Below are 10,835 nucleotides of genomic sequence, written 5' to 3'. Positions count from 1 at the left end.
TCCAAAACTCTTGCAAACAGAGGGATTTGAAAACATCATCCAGACTTTTCACATGTTGGAGCAGAAGAATGCACTGGCATCTTCAGCCTGTGCATGCTGAGCTGAGATCCTCAGGAAGGCTGTTGAGAAGAGCATCCATGTGCTCTGGAGGCCAGAGATAAATCCAAAATCCCAAACCTCTTACCTTCTCAACAACCAAGCACAGGAAACTATTTCTAAAGACACTTAGAGGAAATTAGCAGTAAAAAACTTCATTAGAAATTTTATGCTCGATAATGATGTGCTCTCTGGGATGTGCTGCAGAACGTTTCAGGAATGAGCTCAATGCCACTATTTCATTTTTTCTTCCCACGTAACACATTTCCCTCCCAGCACCTTTATAATGGATTTTCTATTAGCTAGATTCAAGATTTAGCTGTAAGAACACATCTCTTATTAACAAGGTAGTGTGTGCATACAACAGCTTTATTTAGGATGCAGGAGAGAGACACAAAGGTAGAATTAGATGGTGAATAACAGCTGGTGGTAGAAGCAAAAAGGATTGCAGCAGGATTGCAGTAAGTGTATTTTTAGCTCTGGCCTAAGAAAATATCACTACTGGTGTTCTCTGAAATACTTCTGAAAATATCAGCCCTTTCTTGGGAACATTTTCAAGACCTCGGTATTAAATTTTAAAATTAAACTCCATTACCTTCCTTATGCATAAGCAACCTTTAAGGTCCCAAGGACTACCAAGCTCATTTTGCAGAAACAAAGCTGGGTTCAAACTCAGCTGCTCTGTCTGACATCACAAGCTGCTTCAAGACAGTAACAACACTGCAGGTAATATCTATCTTCCATCTAACTCCCTTATCCTACGGAAGTTATCTATATTAGTTTATGTATGACTGAAAAATAAAACAAACAACCTCAATTAAACCAAAATATTGTCTACTATTACTGGCCTTTTGTTCTGTGACGGTATAGAAAGAATATTCTCTAGGACCAGCAATTTCCACAGTGGAGTTTCCTCCTCTTTGCATCAGAGCCCGAGGGAATGGTCTGAAGTTGTGTCAGGGGAGCTTTAGGATGGATATTAGGAAAAGGTTCTTCCCCCAGAGGGTGTTTGGGCACTGGAACAGCTCCTCAGGGCAGTGGTCACAGCCCCAAGCCTGACAGAGCTCAAGGAGTGTTTGGACAATGCTCTCAGGCACATGATGGGATTATTGGGGTGTCCTGTGCAGGGCCAGGAGTTGGACTGGATGATCCTTATGGGTCTCTTCCAACGCTGAATATTCTGTGATCTTGAGAGATGCAAGACTTGGATGACTCTATAATTACAAACACTTTTGCCAAAATCACTACCTCAGGTGTCATTCAGTTTGTGGACTCACCATCCCTGGAAGTGTTGAAGGCAAGGCTGGATGGGGCTTGGAGCAACCTGGTCTAGTGGAAGGTGCCCCCGCCCACCCATGGCAGGGGATGGAAAGGGATGAGCCATCGGGTCCTCTCCAACCCAGACCATCCTGGGATTCTATGATTTGCTTACTGCATTGTGTTTGGAGAATGGACATTGTTCTTTGATGCATCCAGCCTGGTCTACCAAACTGTCATTCGAACTTCTGCTGATGCCCACAGGTACAATTAACTCAGCTTCAGGAGTTTGGGGCAGATGCCTTACAATGTGAACACAGCTGCCATCTTCTCTGGGACAGAGCCTCCAGGGTTCTGAGAGACCCAGTCAGCACATAGGGCTCTCAGCACCAGTAGACACCTTGAAAAGGAGTTCCAGCACACACATGAACAAATGTCCTGATGGACAGGATCTATAGTCAGGCTGCTTTTAAGGAACTGCCCTCAAGGAGCACTGAAAACCACTGCTCTCAGGAGCCTAATACGCTTATAATCCATGTCCCAAGTGCTGCAGCAAACAAGCTGATGGGGTGGCCACTACAGCTGTCTGCACCCTGTGCTCCAGATCTTTTTCAGCAACGAGGGAAAGGAAAAATAGATGTCTTCCTGGTGCATTGTATTTATCTATTTATGATTTTTCTGTTAGCCTTCATCCTTTGGTCTACAGGAAGAGGATCAGGTTTTCTGTTAACTCTGACACTACCCTTGCTATCATGAGAATTCTCTACTTGCTGTCTGACAAGTTCAAACAGATTCTGAAGTATATTCTGTTTCTTCCCCTTACCAGTACTTTTATGCCTAAGTGGTGAGTTTCCATGAGCAAACTGATCTGGTTTATGGATTGAGGCTGAGAAGTCCTTGCCAGGGTGCTACAGGCAGGAACCCAACCCAGATTCTGCTTGTCACCCACAGAAGAGAAACAGCCACTTGGCTTTGAGAATTCTCTTGCAGACTGGTATCAGTGACAAAATATTCCTTGGAAAAGCCTAATAACAGGAATTTGCATGAGGTTAATTTCTATTTCTCCTGAGACGAGATGTGATAGGATTGCTGTCCAAACCCCTCTGCAGTGCTACTTGTGAACAGGAACTAACCTGGGAAATAAGTGGTGCTTCCTCCTCGCTGCTTTACGTTCTGTATTTACCACAAGGACACCACACTAACTACTCTATCAGTCAGACAGCAGTATTTACTTCATGTAATACCATTGTATCAGAAAAAGAAAGAGAAACTTTGAGGTCTTAACTTTTTTAATCCTCAAAATAATGATTTCTACAGTTCTATGAGTATTCATAAACTGTTTTACTTGCTTCTCCTGCATTTTTCCACTCAAGACTATATAAGTCTCCCTCCATTCCTACATTTAGCTGCAAAAAACATCTGAATGCTGAATCATGAGAAGATTCCCGGGTTAGTATTTAAAAACAGCCCTTCTTTATCTTCTCAGTGGAAGCACATTGTTTCAAACTTCCAAGACACAATTACTTAGCAAATTGTGAGAGGAGCTTCTGCAGTACAGAGTATGTTTAGGATTTTAGTTATCTACCCAACCAGTGAAACAGAACGGATCATCAAATCTCTGCAACACTTTAAATCACCAAGATTAACATTTTGGGAAGCACAGGTGATTGTGCAAGGCTTACACTGAGACAGGCGTGTACACATGAGCCATTACAGTTACTTCCCAGATCAGCTGGGAATAAATCTTGTAAATTATGGAAGTTATAGCTAAGAATTACCTTGAGTTCCTGAAGCTGGTCAGGTTCATAGAGCTTTGGAGACAATGCTTGGGCAAGGAAAGCATCAAGTTCCTGGCGACGCAGTATGCGAACCCCTGGCCATTGTACCATATACCTGCAGGGGAAGGACATCCTTATTCAGCAGCTGCTAAATGGGTAAATGTGATCACATGTGACCAGTATATCTAAAGAACATGTGACAGGAGAGAAACATGCTGTCCCAATGAAATGAGGAGCTTTAAGTTATCACCTGGAGTACATTTTTTTGCATACTAATGATTCTATAAGGAGAAACAAAGGAGTTTTAGTGCTCAAAAGGCAAGATGAAGTTCAGTAAAACCAAAGACAAATTCACATTTATCACACTGAAAAATGGCTTTAGCCTTTTCATGTGTAACATGCTAATCTTGGATTCTGCCAAAGTTATAAGCTAGTTGTGCTGAATAATTACCCAAATGGTAAGCACCTCCCAGTTCCTCAGTTTTCAATGTGAAAATTAAACAGCTCAGGATTTGGGACCTTGTGACATTCTCTGTGGAAAGCTTAAGTGCAGAACTAATGGTTCTAATGCTAGTCATCATCACCTCAACTGGATGAGCAATTCTAACCCAGGGAGCCTCACACACCAGAGGCAGAGTATCATCACGTGAGCTTCGCATCCTGATATGCTGCTACGCAGCTGTTCCCTGAAGAACTCTCTTTTGCTGTGCTGCTTCACCCACACAGCCTCTGAGGCCCCAAATGTTATTTTTTAGTAAGCTGAAGCCTTGAGCATAGTCAAGGAAAACTAATTCAAACACTACAGTCTGCGGCACAAGGTATTTTTCCTCTCCCTTCGATCCTCTAGAGGCTGATAAAGAACCATCGACTACACAATCTACAACCAAACCCTCTCTCTTAGCGATGCTGCAAATATGAGTTAACACTTTTCTACAGATTCCACAGTGAAGCCATTGCTCAGTTCTTCTCCTGAAGGTGACACTGACCTTAGCACACAGCAGAGCACCATAAGATGAGTGGGCACGTTAGTTGGGTTGAGCATTGCTGGTGTGTCCGATCGCATACAGGCCAGAAACGCCCTCATCCGCCGGTTCTTATCTTCCACGGCTTTGCCCAGCCACAGCTTCTTCAGGTTTGGGCAGGTCCACTCCCTGAAGGCCAGGGCTTCCACCAGCTCAGGGGTCTGAGGAGATTTGCCTTTGTAAGCAGCCCATTCCTTAATTATCACCGGTGAAACTGCAGAACGGCACAGGGGAAAGAAACCAGGCCAAGTTAGCCTTTCATATTTCAGCCTTTCTTTCAAATTTCATATGCAAGAGATTTCCATCCCAACAGCATTACTTTGAGGCTGCAATAGGTACCAGTGTGCTGGACTGCACTGCCAAAATGGTACTTCAAACCCTGCATAAACCATCTTACAAACTAAGTGTATGCACACTAGGGTATGTACACTAGGAATGTATTTTCAAATGAATATACAACATAAAGGACCTAAAACAAACCGCAGAACTTCCCCATCCCTCAAAGTGTTCAAGGCCAGGGTGGATGCAGCTTGGAGCAACCTGGTCTAGTGGAAGGTGTCCCTACCCATGGCAGAGGGTAGGAACTGGGTGGCCTTTAAGGTTCCTTCCAACCCAAATCATACTGTGACTCTAAGTTGAAAATGCAATTTTCCACCTAAAATATCTGTGTCATGGATCAAAACCCTACAGTGACAAATGGCAAATAAAAATAGTACATAAGCACAAATATATTCTGTATGTGCTCGTTTAAGAACAGTATGATCCTAGTAATTTTATTTGAATCAAATTTAAGCCCAATATACTTGTTTGTAGTTGTTCAACTACTGCAATGGAATGAGATCTGAAATATGGGTGGGGTTAGGGTTATTTTGCCTAAAAATTTTACAGAACACTAGTTTACATAAGGCCTTCCCATTTATTGCACTGCTTTCCATGAAGGGGTTGGTGATTTTGTGCCTAAGCTCGCTTTCATCCACATCAGAACAAAGCCAGTTCCCTCTACACTGCTGCTAAATCATGTCCCCTTTTACGTTTCAAGGCAACCAAAACAGGACACAAGTTCAAATCAAGGCTGAGACACGATACCTTTGGCCTTGGAGCGACCCCGAGCCTGATACAGCTCACAATGCGTCTGCACCCTTCTAACTCCAAACCCAGTTATGCAGTGTGGAAAGATTCAAGAAGCTTGTTAGTGCAGGTTCAAGTTACATGCAGGGAGATTCCCTGAGGGAGCACAGAGCTGCTCTTTCTGCTGGAAACCCACCGGGAACAGACGGAGGAGCGTGTACTGCTGGTGCCAGCACAGCTCTAACGACCACAAAGTCTCCTGCCTCATAGGCTCCATAGGCAGAGGCAGGCAAACCATGGCAGAGGCAATGGTCAGGACAGAAGAACAAACCTCCACAACATCCCAAAGCACTCTCATGCTTTGCTAGGATTAACCCAGCCTAGCACTACAGCTCCTTTCACAGAGCTCAGGGCAGTTTTACAACCATCACACACAGCAATGCAAATAAGCATTCTGATATATTTAGTTGGTAGCCTCACTACAAAATCATGTTCTATTTTGGTTGCTCCCAGGTTTTAGACACCACCACACTTTAAACAGCCAGCAAAGCTACCCCATCACTGGTGCTCACTTCCTCACTCTGGGCTTTTCTGCTTGCTCAGGCCTGGGGCAGCAAACATGAACAGACAAAAGGACACATTTGATTTGATGTTTCAAACCCTTCTTTACCTGCTTTAGATATCAGAACCACAGCTGTACACACCACCAGTGTTACACTGCTGTTTCTTTCACTTCTATTTCACCTACAACGACCTCAAGCTTAGAAGAAGGGAATGTTTATGCCTATGTTTTCTATCCTATGTTTCAACATTCAAACCTGGTTCAAAGCCTTTAATCTGAGGTGACAGCTTTCATAGCCCTGTGAGGTTAAGGCCACAGGAGGAGTACCTCAGCTTGCTGAGTCACATGCTACCTACAGAGGTCATGCTAGAGATCCACCCTGGCATCAACATTTTCCTAAACAATGAATATAACATCCAAGAATCCTAGAATGGTCTGAGGTGGAAGGGACCTGAAAGCTCAATTTGTTCCACCTCTCTGCCATTGGCTACTGCTCCAAGTCCTGTCCAACCTGGCCCTGAACACTTGCAGGGATGGGACAATTACAAGGCAACAAACCATTCCCCCCCCCCAGTTCTGCCACTCCCGGCCCTTGTCCGAAGTCTCTCTCCGCTATCCTGAAGCCCCTTTAGGTATTGGAAGGGGCTCTAAGGTCTCTCCCTGGAACCTTCTCTTCTCCAGGCAGAACAGATCTCCCAGACTGACTCGACAGCAGAGGTGTGTGAGCCCTCAGAGCAACTTCATGGCCTCCTCTGGACTCGCTTCAGCAGGTCCATGCCCTCCCTGTGCTGAGGACTCCAGAGCAGGCTGCAGGCAGCCTCACTTGTTGGGGAATGGTTTAACATGAAGGTCACTCTAGTGGGCTGGCAAACAGTTTCTTCTCTGAGTGACAGAGATGAGGAATTGCAGCTGTATCCATTGACAAACAGCTGTAACATTTAACCTAACATGAATGCAGAACTTGTCCATATCCACTTGTTTCTCCAAGGCATTTCTTAAACCTTTGACAAATCTGTACTGGGACTTCTGCCAAACTCACTGCATCCTCAGCTGCTGGGATGTCTGTCCTCAGAGGGATGTGGTGTTTCCTCACAGGACTTCCACTGGGAGATGAGCAATGCCTACCCTGAATATTATACCCTGAATACTATATTGGCTACAAGTAGGATGAGTGTGTTCATCTCCATCATTGTGCTGTTTATACCGTTTTTGACACCAAACCACCTCCTGCTGCTGATCAGCAGGTTTGAATACTCACAGAGGCCCAAGCCACCACACAGTCTATTAACCTCTGTTTTCAGCTGTGCCCCCATGGCACGCTAAGGTCAATCCAAGTAAAGAGGGTCAGCATCAACCTGCATGACAGCAGCCTGCCTGACAACCACTTGAGTGCTGGTACAGGCTCTGGGGGAATCAGCCACAGCACCCAACACAGCCCTTGTTGCCAACGCAGCTCAGCTGGTTGTGGTCTTCACTCTGCAGCTTTCATGCCCTGAGTGTGAGGTGCGAGGCACCCAGTGCTACCAGCAGCTGAACTGACACGGATTCATCAGGCCTCATTTTGAACCTTACAATCCTTACTGACAGCACAGCTTGAGCTCAGCACGCCTGACTGTGCACAAGGGCTGCTGCCCAAGAGACACGGCTTTCCTCTTGGCAGCACCAGCACCGGCTGAGCCCATCCGTGATGGGGAACAGCACGTCACAAGGTGGCTGGGCTTAAAATAACAAACCTTGGGATCCAACCAGGAGCCCTGACAGCTTGTGCCAGTGTGCGCTTCGCCACCATGCAAAAAGGGCAGATGGTTTCACCACACACAGGTATTTATCGGAACACGGAAGTAACCTGTTTCAGGGTTTGATGGCCAGAGCAAGGGAGACCCTCCCTTTTCACCTCCTCCAGGGAAGGGCAGCGCAGCCAGCACTGTGCCCTTGGCAGCCAAACATGATCAGGCACTCTGCGATCCAGCCTGCCCTGTCCTCTGGGAACAGAGATGAGGCCATGCACAGCACAGGCGTCACTCAGCAGACACTGATCACTGAAAAACCTCACTGATTGCTGCTTCTGTTGTTTCTCCTTGGCTTTTCAACCTCATACACAAAGTAATGATTTAAAAGACAGGAGGCCATCCCTTTCATGAAAGATCCATTATTCTGCTATCTATATATTTGGTAATAATCCCAATGTGTCAGTTTATTATGCATTTTCCACAGCCTCCCATAACCGTCACATGCAATATACTTGCCAATTATTCAGGCACTATTATTAAGTTGCCAGTGTTCTGGTTTGCACAACAAAGATGACAGAATTTTAGATATTAATATTCATTTCTTCTCTACATAAATCTTAAGAACAATTTACATTTCTTTAGAAATTAATTTCTAAATTCTCCTAACATCTCTTAATTCCTAAATTTTCTCGTCTTCATTACTGTGTTTCGTAACTTACTCATTTTTGAGAGTGGCAAAACAATTTAAGACACCGAAGGAGAATGAGCACCACTAGTTCATTACAGCCTGAGTCCTCAGAAAAGCTAACGAGGGCTAATGTCTGCCCTTGCTGCTGCAGACACTGTTCTCTGCTTGCATGCTGCACAGCCTGCCCAAGTCTTGCTGCTTTGTATGAGAGGTGACCAAGACAAACATGTCCCTGCACCAGAGCCCTTTCACACCCCATGCCTGCATCATGGCCCAAATCCATCTCTACCAGCACTGCCAGCTCTGCAGCAGAGCAAGGAACTTTTGGGCGTATGTTCAAATTTTATTTTGCTTTTTTAAGAGCATGGTCAGTCCTGAGCTCGAAGTAGGTCAGTAGCTGAATGCATCCTGCAGCAAGATCTGCCGGAGCTCCCGTAACTAAACCCAGTCAGCAGCAGTGTGCTTAACCTCCACTGAGAATGAACTGAGAAGCAGGATAAATGAAGAGAAAATAAGAGATTATACAGGCTTCCCCAGTAGCCTACAGAGAACAACCTAGGTTTACAAGACAAAACCTGAAGCAGACCTCCAGCTCGTAGATACGCCACCGCTACAACCGCTGTAGTGTGCTTTTAAGGACAGAAGTCTCATGAGGATAAATGAAGACTGCAAATAACGTCACCGTTTTAATCCTGAAATAACCTTGTAGCCTGAAATAGTACTATGCTGTGTGAGTTTAAAGAATTAAGAAGTTTGTGAGTATGTGTGCTGAGGTATTATTCAAGCAGGGTAAATATTGATTCCCACAAAATAACTGGCAAAGATAAACAGCTTTTCAGACACCATTGAGAGGTTATCGTCTTCACTACGAATGTACAAAAACATTCCACAATTACAAACAGAAAGAGTAAAGGGAATTAATATGAACTTTACAACTGATACTTATTTTTATCCTTTTACACATGCAGCCTGTGAACAATGATTTCATACTTTCTGAATATCTGATTCTTAAATTTAGCCTAGTGACAGCAGACTCCTACATACAAATACTTGTTATCGTCTTCACTACGAATGTACAAAAACATTCCACAATTACAAACAGAAAGAGTAAAGGGAATTAATATGAACTTTACAACTGATACTTATTTTTATCCTTTTACACATGCAGCCTGTGAACAATGATTTCATACTTTCTGAATATCTGATTCTTAAATTTAGCCTAGTGACAGCAGACTCCTACATACAAATACTTGTGCTGCTGCGCTTCAGCATTAACCTTTATAAGCTGCTACTGCAAAGTTCAGTCATTTCCTTGCATGCATTTCATTGTAAGATAAACATTCTAGAATGAGGAGGTTGAGTTTTCTGGAATGACAGTAATTCCCGGAAGCTGAAGATTTAAAAAGACAACTTCCAGATTAATGAGAAGACTAACATCCATCCCTCTGAACTAGCCATTTGACAAGGCTGTTTGCAAAAGTTTAGTCTGTCCTCAGCCAGGTCTACCTTTGCTTACATTACAGCTGATTTCTGTGGGGCTTAAACCAGGTTTTGACATGCCAATACCCAAAAGGCAGGAGAGACTTGCAAATTACCCTGAGATGGCTTTAATGACACCTTTAGGAAGACAGGGACAGTTAACCTGTGCACCTCTCATTTTCAATAAAGCAGGCAGATCTGTGTGCATGTGCAGAGAAGTTCCCTAAATCCAGTTCTGCCATGCACTTGGAAATGACATCACAAACTGACATTACAGGCCTGGCAGCAGCTTGAGCAGACATGTTCAAAACCAAATCCCAGAGCTTGCTTAGAAATGGCAACATTTATCGTTCTTAGACTATGACAGGAACTAAAATTTCAAATTAACATCATCTTTTTCTCTTATCCACAGGATCCAATAAAGCCAAGAAATTCCTCTGGCGTTAGCTACACCGATGAAATCTTAGCAACGATTCCCACTCCCATCCCGGTACGAGGAGCTATGAAACCACAGCAAAGGGAAGAGGATGAAGCACGGGCTGTGCAGTACGTACATTCTGGTGGAAGTCTGTTCTTTCTAAAAGCAAGCCTTTCAGTTTTCTTTCTGCTTTCTGCCAAGCTAAACAGGACTCCGTAAACATACTGACGCACTGGCCTATACAGGAGAGCAGCGGGAGGCAGGTCCTTGTTGGCTTCATCTTCTATAGAAACGGCGATTTTGATTTCACCCTGTGGCACGAACAAAAGCAGAGAGATATGACATGTTACAGCAAACAGAAAGCATTGAGGTGTGCATGGGAACCCCATCCAGCTCTAATATACATCTCAGCTTGTCAAGACAAATGGGATTGAGCAGTAATGTGGATCTCAGCTTGGGAAGGTAGCACCAGAGCAGGACCACCCCACAGCCTGCTTACTTTCCTTCCTTTCCTCCAGGCTGACTGATCATCCCTGTTGTTTTTTCCTCTCTCTTCTCCACCACACACATTTTTGTTTGCCTGCACTATGTGCATGTGAGGACTAACTAAATACTGATGCAGGCACCTGGAAGAGGGAAGCAGTACACAGAGAAACACAGCAATGTGCTTTTAGACAGCCAAAGCACATGTGAAGCTGACCTGAATTTCAGGAAATTATTATTCATGCTGTCTAAAA

The 10,835-nt window shown here is 44.3% G+C and overlaps 1 protein-coding gene across 2 annotated transcripts in view; it reads right to left on the bottom strand.

Annotated features, from left to right (window-relative positions):
- Positions 1-10,835, bottom strand: part of FAM120A (family with sequence similarity 120A) — a 45,436-nt gene that overhangs the window by 10,913 nt on the left and 23,688 nt on the right. For both annotated transcript variants that reach the window (XM_009077005.1, XM_009077006.1), the window contains exons 9-11: positions 10,235-10,409; positions 4,118-4,367; positions 3,132-3,246 (exon numbers count right to left, since the gene is read on the bottom strand). In XM_009077005.1, the coding sequence (XP_009075253.1) occupies positions 3,132-3,246; positions 4,118-4,367; positions 10,235-10,409 (540 nt within the window). The remainder of the gene's footprint in view (positions 1-3,131; positions 3,247-4,117; positions 4,368-10,234; positions 10,410-10,835) is intronic.

Source organism: Acanthisitta chloris, unplaced genomic scaffold (assembly GCF_000695815.1).
Source record: "Acanthisitta chloris isolate BGI_N310 unplaced genomic scaffold, ASM69581v1 scaffold9576, whole genome shotgun sequence".
Taxonomy (NCBI): Eukaryota; Metazoa; Chordata; class Aves; order Passeriformes; family Acanthisittidae; genus Acanthisitta; species Acanthisitta chloris.
Note: the sequence above shows the minus strand (reverse complement) of the source record. Positions and strands in the feature narration are given on the sequence as shown.